Consider the following 17,457-nt stretch of genomic DNA (forward strand, 5'->3'; position numbering starts at 1 on the left):
CTCTAATGCATTTAATTAATTATTTTGCAATTTAGCACGACCTTTGCACGCACTGCTGGAGGTATAGTAACGTTGCTACCAGACACCGCGCAAAAGCCATTTTTTCGCTATGCTTTCGGTCTCGTTTACGTCACTTTCTTTCTCATACAAAGATGCTTTATTTTTCAGTTATATCTATTAGTACACTGTTCAAAATACGTAACCTTTAACTTGCTGATGTATTACGACAGTTTATAAAAAAATGTCACAGCATATCCACGGGGTGAATGAGGATGAGTGGGCGAAGCTCCGCTGGAGAACGGCGATGGCATTGCCCCGAGCCTGCTCGTTCCTGATGGCCGATACCGTGACGAGGTTGTCGGCAAACCACAATCTGTCGCAGAGATTGCAGCTGTGGCCGAAACTGTTGTCTAGAAAGTCGCGCTTGAAACGCGCGTCTGCGCCTTCGGGCAGAGCTCGCTTGAGGCGCTTGGCAGCAGCTTTCCACGCTCGCTCAGCCTCAGGATCCGCCCGCCTGTATGTGCGTTTCCTCGCCGCTTCTCGGGCTCTCACAGTTTCTGGATCCGCTTCTCGGCGTCGCCGTGCGCCTTCTGCTTCGCGGGCTCGAACGTCGAGATCCGTTTCTCGGCGCCTCCGTGCAGCTTCGGCTACGCCAGTTCTCACCCCTGGGTTCTGTCTACGAGCGCGCGCTGCAGCCGCTTTCCGTGCCCTCCGCTCCGCCGCCTTGTCTTCCATATGGCGCAGCGACTCCGAGCGAAAGAGGAAGTGCGCCAAGAGCGAGTGCATTTTATAGCTCTCACCCCTAGCAGTCTCCCATCGCACTGCATCGAAACATCTTGAACGATCGCCTCCATCCAAGGATCTAGTGATCGCTCATCACACTCTGCGCTCCCATACATCTGAATGGAGAGAGCGAGCGCCATCTCGTATTTTAATGCGTCAACTATGCTGCGCTAGCGCCATCTAGTGATATGCCGTCACACTAGCCTTTACCATGTATCTCTATGGAGCGAGCGCCACCAACGTCATCTAGTGATCACTTCACGAACTAGACGAGGTGGCTACGACGGAGGAGAGACTGACCCATGGCGTAAGGAGCTTCGCCCCTAAAAAAAAAAAAAAAGAAGCTTGAACTCGCAATAGCTTTGACTTCGCATCGCCACTGATATCAATTCAGCAACACGCGCTTTGATGCAAGTCTGCAGCAATGTTCCGGGCACGGGCAGCGTGTGCATTATTTGTGTCTTTTCGACTTTTGTGCGGTTGGACCATGGCCCAAGTACGTATATACTAGGCAGAACTGTACAGTTGCGTGCTGAAATTTAGAGCTGTGCTTCTGACTGCTATTTGTGGTACGTTTGTTCGCCTTGCGGAGCGCTTATGGGAATGTTCTGGAAGCAATGTTTTGATGGTTAATTTTCGCACATGTTTGTATCGCTTGTTTTCCGGCGTTCCTCTTCAAGTGTCAGGGATACAGTTAAATCTGCTTATAACGAACCTCCATATAACGAATTCCTGGATATAACAAAGTTTTTCTATTCCCCACCGTTACTCCATAGAAGCACATGTACTTGAGACCTTTACGTAACGAAGTGGCAGCGGGCGACCCCCTCAATATAAGGAATTTTCCCCTCCGACAACCTAGAGACTTCGCCCCAGATTTTGTCATTTTTGCGCGAGCAGCAACCGGAAGCACCTTCTCCACCACGACGGAATGCGAAGCGAGCGCCCGTGTGCGTGCGTGCGTGTGCGAGGCGGGCCTGCATTCCTCGAACCGGCTATCTTGCCGCCGCGGGCGTGACCTTTCCCCCTCCCTTCTTTTAAACCTGATCCTGCAGCTGGCACTCTCTCCTTTTCCAGTTGATGTTGCCGACGCGACGCACGGTCACTTCGTGCTGCTGTCTATTGCTTCAACGCAAACTGAGCGCCGAGAACACACAGCACGCACAAAGCTACAAGCCGCCGACGCACCTACACTTCTGCCCCAACGCAAATCGCTTTCAAGATACGGCCGCGCCCCGCCGCGCATCTGGTTGATGCCAGAGTACAGTACAACGCCGCCCCGCTATCCCTCCCCCCACGCTCCTTCGCCGGTGCCTCAAGCGCAACGGAGGAAGGCGCGCTTCCTCCCTGCTTTTCTTGTGCGCGCGAGATTTAGAGCGGTCGTCGGCTCCCCTCGCACGATTTCACTTGCACATACAGCATACGGAGCGCGGCGACTGCGTTATCGCCCTTGGACTTTATACGGAACATCTATGAGCCAAAACCAATTTTAGGGCCACAACGCGTCATAGACACCATCTTTATATAGCAAATACGGATCTCAAGGGCCATACTTTTGCTGACGGAAACCGAATATACGTCATAGTTGTCGCCCCCGGCACTTTGGGTGGCCAGTGCCATCGTCAAGCCACCAAGCCACGCGACATGAAAAGTCAAAATGGCTGCTCGGGCCGGCGCGGGGGAGTTTGCAACGTATTATGCCGGAACGGTCCCACAGTTGCGACGCAACTGCAGGGTTACCAGTGCATTGGGTTCTATGGGGGCTGTGCCGGGACCGGCTGAAAACGACGTAACAGCCGGGTAAACGCAGCCCCCGGGAACGTAACAGCGGGGTTCTACTGTAACGGTATAGGATGCTACGACGCCATCGTGATGCTCGCTCTTCGTTTCCGATGCCTCGCGCTTGTGCGAAACGACACGCGCCCACGAATCCGGTACCTGGTGTGACATTCCAAGGATGAGTGCTTCGACGAAAACGGAAAACGGGTGCGCATTACAACTGAGAGCGAGTTAGAATCGAGTAAATACGGTAAGCGTTTCTTTTTCGAATTTTCGTGCCGAACCTGCATATAACGAAATCCTCTTTATAACGAAGTTTTTCGGCCATTTGTCAATTTCGTTATATCCAAGTTTAACTGTATTTCTCATTTGCAATGCCTATCTCTAAGTCTCTGGCAGCATTACGTTATTGGCACTTTTGTGATCTGAGAAGCTGCCTGACCAAGTTGCCTATCAAGATGAACATTCCATCTCTGGATTCTGCTTGCGTGGAATTTATTTTACCATATATTTTTCAATGCAGCTAGAAAGTACTGGCTTTCTATCTTGAATCCGGTGGCCCCAGAAGCAGGTGCTGGCAAGCAGGCCATGCACTTTTGGTCATTAATTAGTATGTGATATTACCTCCTACTAATCAGTTTTATTCTTTTTAATTATAATTGTGGCACTGTGCCTACTAGTCATAATTGTGGCACTGTGCCTACTACGGCCCCCAGCCTACGTGGCTGGGGGCCGATCATTTTTGTAATAAAGCTTTATCAGTTGTATAAATAAAAAAGTAACATTGGTATGACATTGTGAGTTTCACTGGTGTGCTTTACCTAGTGCTTACTGAACTCACTATTTTTCATTTATCCATTGCAGGATTTGTAATTTTTTTTATTTTATTTATTTATTTATTTATTTATTTATTGAGTACTGCTAGCCTGAATTCCAGGCAGGAGTGGGTTACAGTTTTCGGTACAAATGCACCCGAACAACAAAAGAGCGTACATACAAGCAAACGGAACTGGGGAAATGCGATTGGTGTGTCAAGTACGGCACTGAATACAATAATAACATTTCAGATGGCATAGTTCATATGTGAACATGCGTGGGGACGCATTAGACAGAGCGTTGCTCAAAACTTGGCAATATGAAAAAAAAAAAAAAAAAAGTATTTGGTTACATGCGCTCGACATGTCAACGTGGTGCGTAGTATCAAGAAAACATAACTGGAAAAACATCAAATAAAGAAAAGCAAGAGGATAAGTGCGACGCTTTCATGGAACGTTGCTAGGCCATTGACGATAAAACACTATCATTTCACATCTTCAAGTGCGGCAGTGAAGGCGGCAACAGAAGAGCTCTCGATTACTTCTTTGGGCAAAAGATTCCAATCGCGGATGGTACGGGGGAAGAAAGAATTCATGTAAGTGTTAGTTTTGCAAGAAATTTTGCTAACTTTTTTTGAGTGGAAAGAACGAGTTGGACGCTGTGTAAGAGGTTTCAAGTACGTGCTTTTGTCGATTCCAAGGTTATCATGGTATATCATGTAGAATGTCTTTAGCCTTTCGCGATAGCGTCGTCTTTGTAGGGATTCCAGATTTGCAGAAATTAACAGAGCAGTTGGCGACATTTTGCTGCTGTACGAATTAAAAATAAACCTTGCTGCCTTTCACTGTATATTTTCTAGTTTCCTTATATTTCTATTTGTGTGCGGATCCCATACTGCCGCAGCATATTCGAGTGTTGGCCTTATATACGTTTTATAGGCCAAACGTTTTGCATCGCTCGAAGCTTTGGGAAGTGTTCGCCGTAAGTAGCCTAGTTGTCTCATGGCTTTCTGGTGTATGTAGGTGACGTGATCATTCCAACGAAGATCAGATGTAATAACCACCCCTAGATATTTGTAACTTGAAACTACAGACAGATTTGTACCGCTGATACTATAAGTGAAAGTGAGTGGATTCATCTTACGTGTAAGTGTCATTGCTACCGTTTTGCTGTGGTTTATTTGCATCTGCCACAAAGTGCCATTTTGTAATCTGGGATAAGGCTCTGTTAAGGGGGGACGTGGCTTTGAAAATCAACTTCCCAATTTCTTCATGGATTTTGATGAAAATTGGCACAAATGTTTAGAATGTTTCCCTGATACTTCCATAAAAGTTTCAGAGTGATACCTTGAGAACATTTTATTGAGCAGAATTTTTCTCTCTTGAACTTTCTGGAGGGCCTGGGGAGCTTAAAAAACATGATGGAAGGCTCGTTGAGTAATGAAGGCATACCTCAATGCGTGCTGGAGGTCGTGACAGTCTTACTTTTTTTTTTCGCAACACAAATTTTTTAGATAGTCATTTTTGAAGTTACCTTCGCACCAAGCACACTTTCGGAGTGAACGAATAGCCACACCATAAATTTATAAAAAGTCAAGATAAAAATGCGAGACTGTCTCGACCTGCACTGTAGTCCAAGGAACGTGACAAAAAAAAAAACAGAATTAAAATAGGCCAAACGGTAACGAAGAAATCAGCTCCAGAAACTGAGCAGAAAGGCGAAAAAACAGTTTTGAGAAAACGGCTCTCAAAGTTTCCCCTTCTCTTCAGGTCTCTAAAACGCACCAAATTTGTAATCTTTGATGTGTTTTGTGATGTGGGGCTTCTTGGACATGTGGCCTCTGGTCTGCTGTGCCTTTGTTCTGTGTTTTTCATGTTTGTATGGTGTAAAAGAAAAATTACGAAAGGGGACGTTCGTCACACTCGTCTGTCGTGCCGCGCGATGAGGAAAAAGGACGCAGGAAAAGCCAGTCTGACTCGGGATGCAAAATGCAAACTACATTTATCACAAAAGGCAAAGTACACCCGGACCGAACGTTACGCACATGACACACATAACACGCTAAAAGAGCTAAAGCTGGTGGGAGTCCAAACAGTTCGAAAGATGTAACAGCTCACAGTATGTGGACAGGTTGTGGGAATGAGGGGCGATGACGTCACGACGTCGGACACGCGTCGCTGTAGGACGGTGAGGAGAAGATGGCTCTTGACGAACTGGAGACGACCGCTCAGCAGCCAGCCTGCATCCGAGCCGCAATGCACGCTGCAGGAACGGTCAGCCTGCCCAGCGGACAGCTTGCGCTCGAGCCGCAGTGCTCGGCGCAAATGTGGCCAGGCCACGAACGATGCTCCGCCGAACAGCTGGCCAAGGAGACGCCTTGCCCGCGATCCGCAATGCTCGCGGCAAGTGGTATTACAGCAGGCCACGCCACGCTCCGAGCTGCATTACTCGTGCTGGCGAACGCCTTGGCCAAGGGCAACGGTCGGGCGGCAGCTCCAGGGACGGCCGCGTTCCTTGGAGCCTTGATTGTCGGCGTCCGACACGTCGGCCTGCTGTCTTGCGTCTCCCGCTGACTAGGCGCGTCTCTCGCCACGAAGCATTTCGCCACGCGCTCGCCATAGTAAGCCCAATCGTGGCACGACGCATCTTCAGAATACCACTGGGCCATCGCTGATTTGGCGAGATCGCTCACATGCATGGTCCACCCGCGAAAGAGCGCGTGCACACTTCGTCGTCGTCGGCGTCGTTTTCTTTCATTCATCACATATGGCATTCTTTACTGGTGCTCTACAAAGAGCGTGGTGCCTGGGTTTCAAACCAAGTGAGGTGCAGAACTATGTGGGCATAAATATACAGTAGTTCTAGTGTTGTACCTGCAGACTGCCTCATTGATAGCAGTCTCTAGTACAGTCAGTGAGGCATTGTTTTCTTTTGGTAGAATTGACCATGTTACAGAATTTTTGGATCATCTTCCATTGACAATGGCTATGGATGTTAGGAGAGCCACTGATAGGCAGCAATGCAGCTGCTAGGTGCTTTCCAGCCTGTACTTTTGTATGATGCCTCACTTCTGCAGCCAGGTGTCTGTGCCAGCTCAAGTGGCCTAGTGAACAGAGCTCATGATGAGCTTCTTTTTATGAAGGGGTGGTATGATAGGTATTGGTACGAGATATCGTGGCAATATGGTAATAGAGTCGGCGCGCGATGTGCTAAGTCGCGGGTCTGAGGTGCCGATGTGCGAAATGCCTGGTCGCGGGTCCAAAGAATAGACGCTCGGTGAGCTCAATCGCGCAGTCCGAGGTGCCGACGCGCGAAATCTGGCCGCGGGCTCGAGGAGTCGACGCTCGAGGTGCCGATGCGCGAAGTGCCTAGCCGCGGGTCCGAGGAGTCGACACTCGATGAGCGATGTGCCGACACGCGAAATGCCTAGCCGCGGGCTCGAGGAGTCGACGCTCGATTAGATTAGCCGCGCAGTCCGAGGTGCCGACGCGCGAAATGCCTGGCCGCGGGTCCGAGGTGTCGACTCTCGATGAGCGATGTGCCGACGCGCGAAATGCGTAGCCGCGGGCTCGAGGAGTCGACGCTCGATGTGCTTAGTTGCGCAGTCGGAGGCGCCAATGCACGAAATGCTTAGGCAAGGATCCGAGAAGTCCGCGCGCGATGTGCTTGATCGCCAAGTCGGAGCTAGGCGCCTACGCGCGAAAGGCTTAGCCTCGTGTCCGAGGATTCCGTGCCCGAAGCTTGGTCGTGAAGTCCGCGTCGCCGATGCTCGGAATGCCTAGCCGCGGGTCTGAGACGTCCACAAAAAGCTGGATCGGCCACGCTACTGCGATGTCCACATAGCGCCCGCTTTAACACTCGTCGAGATTACGGAAACTGTCCGGAGCTCGCGAGGAGACCGCAACAAGCGGAGCAGACGACGCCGTCACGGAGCGAGCACCGGACCAATGGCGAACCGCGCTGGAGTCACATGGCGGGCGCGGCCAATCGGTGGCTCCGGCAAGACCTTCAATCATTGGCTTTTTGTGTGCTCGTTTCTGTATGGAGGAGATAGCTGAAGCGGCAAATTTGAAGACGGAGAAATGCGCTTTCCAACGAGACCAAGATGGCGGCGCTCGGCTGCGCCGTTCCGGAGATATCGTGGCTTGAAAAACGCCGTTCTTTCGCGATTTCCGCGAAATTTTTCGGCACCTTGGCTGATACAACAATTTTTTTAGAGCACTTCTACTTGGTTTTCAGTGATGATATTTCGGAATCAGATAGAATAAGAGTTATAGAAACTGAAAATTTGATTTTCAAAAAATCGATTTTTTAGCCATTTTTCGCGATGCGAAAGCCGCGTCCCCCCTTAAGAGAAACCTGGTCGTTAGTACTGTGGATTTCGTTGTATAGGATGCAATCGTCTGCAAATAAACGGATCTTTACCGGTATGTCTTGAGAAATGTCGTTTATGAAGATCAAAAAGAATAACGGTCCAAGAACAGAACCTTGGGGGATACCTGAATGAACGGAGGCAGAATCTGTACTGACATCGTCGATGGACACTGATTGCTGCTTTAAAGACAAGTATGCTGCGATCCATGCAATGAGAGAATCGTTCTTAAGTAGTTGTCTTAGTTTCAAAAGAAGTTTAGGATGCGATACACGGCCAAAAGCTTTCTCGAAGTCAAGGAATATGATGTCAACCTGACCAGATTTATCCAACGCTGCGGCAATGTTGTGAATGCTCTCTACTAGTTGCGTTTTCGTAGACACTCCTCGTCGGAAACCATGCTGGCGACTATCGATTATTTTGTTATCTTCAATAAAGTTGGAAATGTGTTTGAAAATGATGTGTTCTCATACTTTGGCACAAGTGCAGAGAAGAGAAATTGGCCTATAAGAGGTAACAATGGATGGATCACCGTTTTTGGGTATTGGGGTTATTCTGGCGCACTTCCAATCACTGGGAATTTCGGCGTGTGACAGTGATTTCCTAAATATTAATCATAAGAATTTTGCGCACCACTCAGCATATCGGTGTAGGAAAGCGTTAGGGATTCCGTCTATCCCAGATGACTTTTTGACGTCTAGTTTAAGCAAAATTGATAGTATTCCCTCCTCACTGATAGTGATGTCATCAATGGGTGGTACTTCTTCAAGCGTCGTAAAATGTGGAACGAGACCATCATCGTTAGTGAACACCGAGCAGAAGTAATTGTTAAGCGCATCAGCCATTTCCTTCTTATCAGTTCTAGCCGTACCGTTAATTAGGAGGCTCGTGATATAATTTTTTTCCTTTGGAGATAGGTGTCGCCAGAATTTTTCCGGGGATGTAGAAAGAAAACGTTTTAAAGACACACTTTGATAATAGTCCTTTGCCCTCTCGATGTCGTGTTTTAGCGGAGTTCGCAGTTCAGATAAATTATCGGCACTATGAGCAGAGGGGTGTCGCCGGTGCTGCCTACTTGCTTTTTTTACTTTCCTCGAGCAATTTCTTTTGTCATCCAAGGATTCGTACTACGTCGCTGTCTTCGCTTCCAAGGGACAAAATTGTTCATGCATTGTTAGACCGTATCTTTGAAAAAACACCACAGGCTGTCGACAGATATGTTGCCCGAGTCATACCGCGACACAAAAGTAGAAAGTGAACCATCTAATGTATCTAATATGTCGACATCCCTGGCTTGTGCAAACATGGAAATAAGCCTCTCTTTTCTCTGTTTTTCAGGCACAACGTTAACTGGGATTGTGAGACAAGCCATTTTATAACGAAGTTTATAATGATGCATAATGATCAAAATGCGGATTTGCGGTTTTGTTAGCACAGTTTTTGCATTTTGATGAGAGCTAGAACTATATATAAAAGTTGACAGTCACTTTAGCGAACACTGAAAAGGATGAAGTCAGAAGCCTGTGCACTCACGAAGCATTAATTAAATTATTTGTCATTCTCATTCGCATGCATTGTTACTTCTATTGTTTTCTCCAACCAAAGTTGTGGGCTCGAGTGCCTTAATTACCTGTGCCTTAATTAACTTCATCATAATTAACACCAATGGTTGCGGGCTCTACTCCCACCAAAGGTCGAGGGTTTGAGTGCCTTAATTGTATCTTAATTAACTTTGTCTTAATTAACACCAAAAGTCATGTGTTCGACTCCCACCAAAGGTTGAGGGTTCGAGTGTCTTAATTAACTCTGCCGTAATTAACTTGCCTTAAGTAACTTCGCTCTAATGAACACCCAAGGTAGTGGGTTCGACTCTGCCTTCACCATGTGAGTTGGAATCCAACTTTGAGATAATTTAGAGATGGTGGCCGGTTCGCCCACATCTCCAAGTGGTTTCGACTCCCAACAAAGGTCGTGGGTTAGAGTGCCTCAATTAACTCTATCTTAATGAACTATGCCTTAATTTGCTTTGACCTAATTAACACCAAAGGTCGAAGGTTCAATCCCCAATTTTGGTGCCATTGAATTTTGGTGCTGCAACGCTGGACATTGGATTTTTCGACCATTGAGCCATCTAAGGATTTCACCTTAATAAGTGTTGCAATTTACATTTTCACATTCACACGTTTACACGTTAACAAAACATTTCAAGCAAAGTCACCAGCTACATGCCGACAATGGGGGTAACTATGCCATTAGTGTGCCTCAGCAGATGTACCATCGAGGACAAATTAAATGCGAACAGCGGAGTGTGTGGCCGAAGCATAACTAAAGGTATGCTGTGCATGTCGTTAGCCAGTCGTTGTGCACGTGCGTGGGGATGTAGTTCTCGAGGAAGAGTGCAGCGCTGCTCGCCCTATTGCGATAAACGTCACCCTGTATGTTGTCCGAAAGTTGTTTTCTCATCTCTCCTCGGCAGTGCCATACCCACCTGGCAGTACAGTGTTATGGTGACTAGCACCATCGCTACATCTGTAGTGTGATATAGCTGGCATGCACCCAGCTTGCTAACGTGCATTGCTTTTCTTTTGTTACCACCATCAAAGCTGCCAGTGTCTAATCGTAATTTGAATAGCACGAAAAATGTATTGCATTGGATGCGCAACAGTGCTAGCCACCTTAAATTCACTACACTTCACCTAGTTTCGTAAATGCATTACACAGCACGAACATTGTATCAAACTTAAAAGTAATCATAGATAGGAATGGCACTGCAATCGCGGGGTGAGAATACAAGCTTCAAACAAAATACAGGTGACGTAATACGTACTAGGACAAGCAGCCCCGCACTCCGCATCGAAACCACATGCATGTGTACAATCATCGCTGGCCGACGCCACACACTGTGCTTTTAGTTACGCTTCGGCCACACACTCTGCTGTTCGCATTTCATTTGTACTCAACAGTACATCTGCTGTGGCACTCGCAGGTATACAGCTCATTATAGTGTCAGCAGGAAAGATCCACTAGATGTTCTATGGACCTCCTGCATCCCCAAAAAGAACATCTATTAGAGGTTACTTATGTCCAGCTGCGACATCCTTTCAACGTTACAGCAACGTGATCTGGGTGGGACTTAGATTATCCATGATACATATTTGTAATGTTGTTTGAAGAAATATAGATATCTATAGGATGTGTGCAATGTCTCAAACATGATGTTCTATGGACATCTATGGTACATTAATGGTTCACTGGGGAGCAGGAAGGGACAACTGTTGCGGCACACATTATGTTTCCTTTAATTATACATGCGTGCACCCGCCATCTCCTATCACAGTACGAGCACCGATACGCCTAATAAGTGTATTGGCAGGCCTTTAGAGCTATTTCAGACGTGCCTGTGGAAAGACTTGAGCCCTTGGGGACAGTAAAAGGCACGCATTATTTTTTTTCGGACAACCCAATTTTTCGGACATTTTCGCGGCCTCTAGGGAGCCCGAAAAATTGGATAATGACTGTATGTCATTTTCTACTGTGTTCCAGTGCACGATCAAGCTCTGTGACCTGCTTGCATCTGCCTTAGTGCTCACTAGTCAGGTGTACTCATGCACAGCGCGCAAAACCGTGTGCTACAGAAAACAAGACAAACGCTACGGCTCGCGCGCGAGAAGTGCATCACGCAGCAAGAAAGAAAAAAAAAAAGAAAAAGGCGGGGATAGCAACGGATGCGTCACGCGTTCCTCCAGCTCTAGTATGGGAAAAAGTAGCGAAGGCATTTCTCTTGCGGAGGCTATATGGGGCAAGCGGAGAGAGTGTCCACGTTGGCGGTGATGCTCGCCCGTGTAGTATACAGAAAATCTTGTCTGAATTCAGACATGCACCATGCAAAGACACGGTACAGCGTATCCAAAGGGGCCACGAGAGAGGAGCCTGGAAGCACACACGCGCCATACATTTCGGCAAGACAGTGTTCCACTACATTGCTCCGATGTCTGTTGCATTGATGTCAACATTCATGGTCAGATGGGTTCTGCCGTAATTTTAGTTTTGTTTATTTACCTGAGTCATCTTCTCGACCGGTGTAGGGATGCCATCAACGACGAGTGGGGGCAGCTCGTGCAGTGTCGGGTCATCCTGCGTTTGTGGCGGGGCCTGCTGGGCCAGCGCTGCCTCTAGCTCCCCAACCAGGACGCCTCGGCAAGCACGCACCACGGTCTCCAGCGGGTGGGCTCCAAACACCTGCCAAGGAATCGTACAATTCAAACGACACTTTCATTATACAGCATACAGACAACTTACTTCAATGTAACAAAGTACTGCAGGGGTGTGCGAATACTGAATACAGTAAAAGCTCGTTAATTCACACCTCATTAGTTTGAACTTTTGGATAATTCGAACTGACTGTTGCGGTCTGGCCACGCTGCATAGGTGCTTATGAGTAAACCAACTCATTTTGCACGCGCATCGGCTCCTCCATCAATAATTCAAACTGAGCGCTGCCATGCAGTGATAAGAAAAAGGAACCCGCAATAAGTGGTTACGATAACAGTGCTGACCGAAAAAAAAAGAAACAAAACGGAAGAAGTGCCGTCCCCTAGGGCGTTTTGTCAGCCCAAGAAGAGTGGGCATGGGCATTGAGACGAGAGGATGGCGTGCACTCTCTATTGATGGCATGCGTTCCCAATCTTAGAGGCCCTAGAGCGAGCCACTAGAAGCAAAGCCAGCGGAAAATCCAACATGGTGGCCCCCAAGATCGGGTAGTGTGGCTCAGAACAAGCGATTTAGTCCGGAAAATCGAACTTTGGGGCCTAAATTCGTCCGAAAAATCGGTCACAAAATTGAATTAGCGCTATGGGAACCCTGACGAAGCATATATGAAGTGCAGAATATCCATCAAGTCCGAAAAATCTATCGGCTACTGTAATGCAGGCTCTCGGCGTCGCGCGGCTACTTTAGGTGCGAAGCAGCTTTTGCGCTCAGGCTGTCGGCGTCTCCTTTCGTCGTAATCACGTTAAAGCAAGCGGCTCGTGCCACTGCTTCTGCGTTGCCGCTCATCATTCCAGCATAGAATTTCACTTTTATTCTGTCGTCGTAAGGCAGCGCTTACGGGGTTATGAGCCATTGCTTAGGGCAGTATGAGCCCATTAGCGGTGCATCACTGCCTGCTTTGCACCTCCCCAGGTTTCCCGTTAGTGGAGCTGCATTTCGCTCAATGGGTCAATTGACACTTGCGCATAAAATTTAATTCAGCACTCAAACCGAGCCTACGACTTAACTCGTGCTAACTGTAACTAATAAAAACTAAAACAGTAAGAAAGGCGTCCATAATGGCCAAATTGCTGAGGGAGTTGTATATGAGGGGTTCTTTGACATAAACATAAAGCACGGTACACGAGTTTTTTTCAACTTCAAGGAGGGTGAAGATGAAGCTGCGTCACTTTCGCACTTTCAAAGACAAACTGATGACCATCGCTTTCAGAAAAGAAGAAAACAGTGATCACAGATTATTTTAGTCAATAAATATTGTGAGTTACAAGTGCTTTCTAGCAACCCGGTCACAATACTGGCTGTTTTTCAATGACCTTCGTTAGTTCGAATTTGGTTTAATTTGAACTCGTTAAGTGTCCCTGTGAAATTCAAATTAACAAACTTTTACATTTGGAATTGAACATCGAATTGGCTCAAGAAAAAAAAAGTAGGATATCAAATCGAATATCAGAAAATTTATCCCAAAGCTTACATCTTGTGGCAGATTTGGCCCTTGCTGCTACATACTCTCCATTCATGCCAGACAAAAATGAAAGTCATACGAACACAAGAAGGAATTCTTTGACAAATGAAAACTTGCAAAAAAGAAGTGCCACGCCTGCCGACCTCCGTCATACAGGAGGCGCACAGGCAGCTTTTTATAACGTTGGTACTGATGAGCGTGCATCGCAGTGCGCAGGACCTGTTAATGATGCAGCATATGCCGTACAAGCTACAGCGTTACCTGCACTTCTCACCCTCAAAAAAGAATAAATAATAATGAAAAAACAAAAACAGATGATGTGGTCCAAAAGTGCAGGGTGCACACACCTCAACTGCTGCCCCAACAGCGTGCAAGCGCTGGTGGCGGAGTGGGCTAGCCCAGCCGATTTCTGGAACACTACAGACCTCGCAAAGCAAAGGCGAAGCTTTGGCGGGCCTGTTTGCGTCGGTGCCACAAACACGGTGCTGCACATACTTGGCAGTCTACTAGCATTGGATAGCAAGGATGATTGCAAGCTTTTAGCAACTTGCGCACCTAGGAAGCAAGATGTACTGCATCGTCTATTCTTATTAAAGGGAACACCAAATTAGTATACCAGCACTGACTACATATCAGTCTTGCATGAAGGTCTGCAAAATATTTTTTTAACGCTACAATGTTGACTAGAATCATGTGCTTTCTTGCCCTCTAGAGCTGGAGTAGTGAAGTTATGTTGTATTGAATACTTGTCATATTTTCAGTTTAATACAGTCAAACCTCAATATAACGAAGTTATATTTGCGGCAAAAAACTTCGTTAAATCGCGAATTTCGTTATATCGAAGTTTCGTTAATTCAATAGAACTAAGATGGGGAAATAAAAATGGTATGTTACATCTCGAATTTCGTTATATCGAGGTTTGATTGCAGTGAATCTACGTGGTGTCAATTCAACAGCAAGTCATATATACCCATAGTGAAGCAATATAAGTACCTCGGCGTACACATAAACGAAGGAAAGAATTACTCAAGCAACCACCAAGATAATCTGAAAATAAAGGGGAAGCGGAATGCAGCAATAATGAAACACAGAGTACTGTGGGGCCACAATAAGTATGAGGTGGTGCGTGGAATCTGGAAAGGAGTAATGGTGCCAGCGCTAACATTCGCAAATGCCATTCTATGCTTAAAATCGGATATATTGGCGGGTTTGGAAGTTAACCAAAGATCAGTAGGCCGGTTGGCTTTGGGAGCCCACGGTAAAACCACACATGAGGCAGTGCAGGGTGACATGGGTTGGTCCTCTTTTGAAGTCAGAGAAGCACACAGCAAAATTAGTTTTGAAGAAAGGCTCCGGAATATGGATGAAAATAAATGGGCGGCTAAAGTGCACAAGTATCTCGACATGAAAAGCGTGGACACACAATGGAGGAAGAGGTCAAGGAAGTTAGCAAACAAGTACAGGATAATCGAAACTGTAAATAGACAACCAGGAGTCATCAGAAAGAAAGTGAGAGAAATGGAGACCGTGAATTGGATGCAAAGAACAAAGTAGAAGGGAAAATCTGTACGAAAACACAAAGGGCGGTGCCTTGCTATTTGAAGCTCGAGCCGGTTGTCTAAGGACCAAAACATACCGGAGCAAATATTCGGAACTAGATGAGGCATGTGTATCAACAGATCAGCCGTAGGGATAAGCAAGAGACAATTAGAGTACTGGTGGAAAAAAAGCAGGGAAAAGATGGATACGACCTGATCTCTTAAAATCATAGGTAGCGGTACAAGGTAAATTTTTTGAAAAAAAGAAAAAGATTACTGAGAGGTATACAAAAATAGCAGCGAGTCAGAGGACGTCGACTTTTGGTTGGACTTTGAGTCTGAAAGCGACGATGATGCAAACCAGCCCGGAACATTGGCGGCCGCAGCCTGGCACGCCCAAGTCTAGTGCTTACAGTTAAATTTTTGTACCGGAATAACTGTTCAATCAAAAATTTCAATTTTTTCGGAGATAGTGCCTAATGGACGGCAATACATTTTGTATATCGCATAATTTTCGTAACATTTTTTTCTTCGTAGATACAAGCGTGTCTTTACAAACTATGTTCAATTTTGTCGCACAATCTTGATTTTAACAATTTATATATTTTTTGTGACATACATCTCATTAATAAAGCTTTTATGCGTGAGAAGTGCATTCATTTAGCTTTCTTTTTATGTATTACATTAAATATTGAGTGCAGTAGTTCCTTCTGAAAAAAAAAAAAAAACATCTGCCGTAACATACAAAAAACACCTATTTTCCCCATGCTAGGGAAAGAGTTAATGCAAGGCCAGTCGGGAAGGCCCTGTGCAACATGGAAGTGGCCTGGTACTGACCCCGAATGAAATGGTTTGTGCGGTCTTTAAAGTACCTTAAATATTTGTCAAACAAGCTCGATGGCATGGAAGATGATAATTCTCGGGCGATCACTTTTGAGAGATAGTTTAACTTTATCGAGACTCGGCTCGTCATGGCACCCTTGAAGTATACTGCCGACAGCTCTCTTGGCATTGATTGCGAGCTTAGGACAGCGCCAGAAACATTTGGGACGCTTGCAGTGCTGTTGCGACTGGGGGTCCTAATATTTGGGGTATTCATTCGGCTGAAGGAGTAAGAGGACGTGGGGTTGGGCCCGACACGCAAGACTTAAACACACGTTTATATTACATATTTACAAGAGTATTTCAAGAAGTGCTGAAGATATGAGGTTTTCGTTCAAGTTCCAGTTGTTGAAGAGGTTCACCGAGCGTGCGTCCCCCCTTTTAACACCTTCATTCCCTTTGTCCCGTCGCTTTCCCCCAATCCGGTGTTAGGAGACTGATTTCACCATGTCCCGCCAATCCAGAGGTCGTAGCACTTATTCTCCAAAAGGAGTTTCATGCCAAGCACAGGCACCTCACTGGGCACGAACGGGGGAGGCACACTGACCCCGTCTCTGGAGCGGCAGTGCGGGCGGTTGACGAGTCACCTGAAGAAAGGTCCCCTCCCGGCAGAGCTCAACTGCTGGCCATAATTCGTCATGGTCAGGATGGCTCGGACGGGGTCGATGGCTCGTTCATTATCTTCGTGAGCGATTGTTCTCAAAGTGAAACGGCCAATCACAATAATGCCAAGTCATACGAAGTTTCGCGAAAGTGAAACTATCTACTAAAGTGATCGCCAGAGAAGACCACCCGAGGAAAGCTCCGTCTCCTCTTCAGATGACCATTACGAGTGAAGAGAAAATTTCGGAATTGCGATTCCTTGAATAAAGGTACCATTTCTTTTTGCATTCATCTCACGTTACATTAGCGGTTTTATTTTCTTTATTTCGCTTGACTGGAAAGTCGCCCCTTGCGTTACAATCGCGGTCGCATTATATTCCGGTAAATACGGCATTGCACACCCGTTTTCAGCCGCCTGCAGTGTGCTTACGTGCCAGCCTGCGTCTGCTTAGAACTTTTCTCTTTCTCTCATTTTTTTTCCTTTTTCGGACGGCACCAGAGAGGTGTCATACGAGGCGGGTCGGTGTAAAATTTCGCCGTATAATCAAGATTATTATTACATTATTTTTATGGGGGTTTTGCCAGGACCAAACCAATTCGTCGCAAAATGCGGGTTGTCGCATAACCGGGGGACGTATAATCGAGGTTCCACTGTATGGGCACAAGAGTCAAGGCGCCCACTGGAGGATGAAGTGGAGTTACGAGCTGAGATTAGGGATCTGATTAGAACCACCCCTCTCCCTAGAAACATGCACCCAGAGCACAATATCAAAAGGAGAAAGGCAAAAGCTAAAGTACTCTTGCGGGAGATACAACAGCAGCATCAACTTTCGTAGATGCTGCCTGGGTGACAGGGAAAGAAGCATATACTGCCGTAGTAGCAAACATTCAAGGGAAGGTGCAAGATGCCATCACTGTCTTTACCAAGGATTCCATGGTGGCCAATTCTAAGC

General features: G+C 46.7%; 1 protein-coding gene across 5 annotated transcripts in view; it reads right to left on the reverse strand.

Annotated features, from left to right (window-relative positions):
- LOC119430996 (nuclear respiratory factor 1-like) overlaps positions 1-17,457 on the reverse strand; it is a 157,795-nt gene that overhangs the window by 94,986 nt on the left and 45,352 nt on the right. For all 5 annotated transcript variants that reach the window (XR_005187954.2, XM_037698462.2, XM_049657073.1 and 2 more), the window contains exon 5: positions 11,810-11,989. Coding sequence is in view for 4 of the 5 variants with exons in the window: in XM_037698462.2 (XP_037554390.1) it covers positions 11,810-11,989 (180 nt within the window). In the remaining variant the exon portion in view is untranslated. The remainder of the gene's footprint in view (positions 1-11,809; positions 11,990-17,457) is intronic.

Source organism: Dermacentor silvarum, chromosome 10 (genome assembly GCF_013339745.2).
Source record: "Dermacentor silvarum isolate Dsil-2018 chromosome 10, BIME_Dsil_1.4, whole genome shotgun sequence".
Lineage (NCBI taxonomy): Eukaryota > Metazoa > Arthropoda > Arachnida > Ixodida > Ixodidae > Dermacentor > Dermacentor silvarum.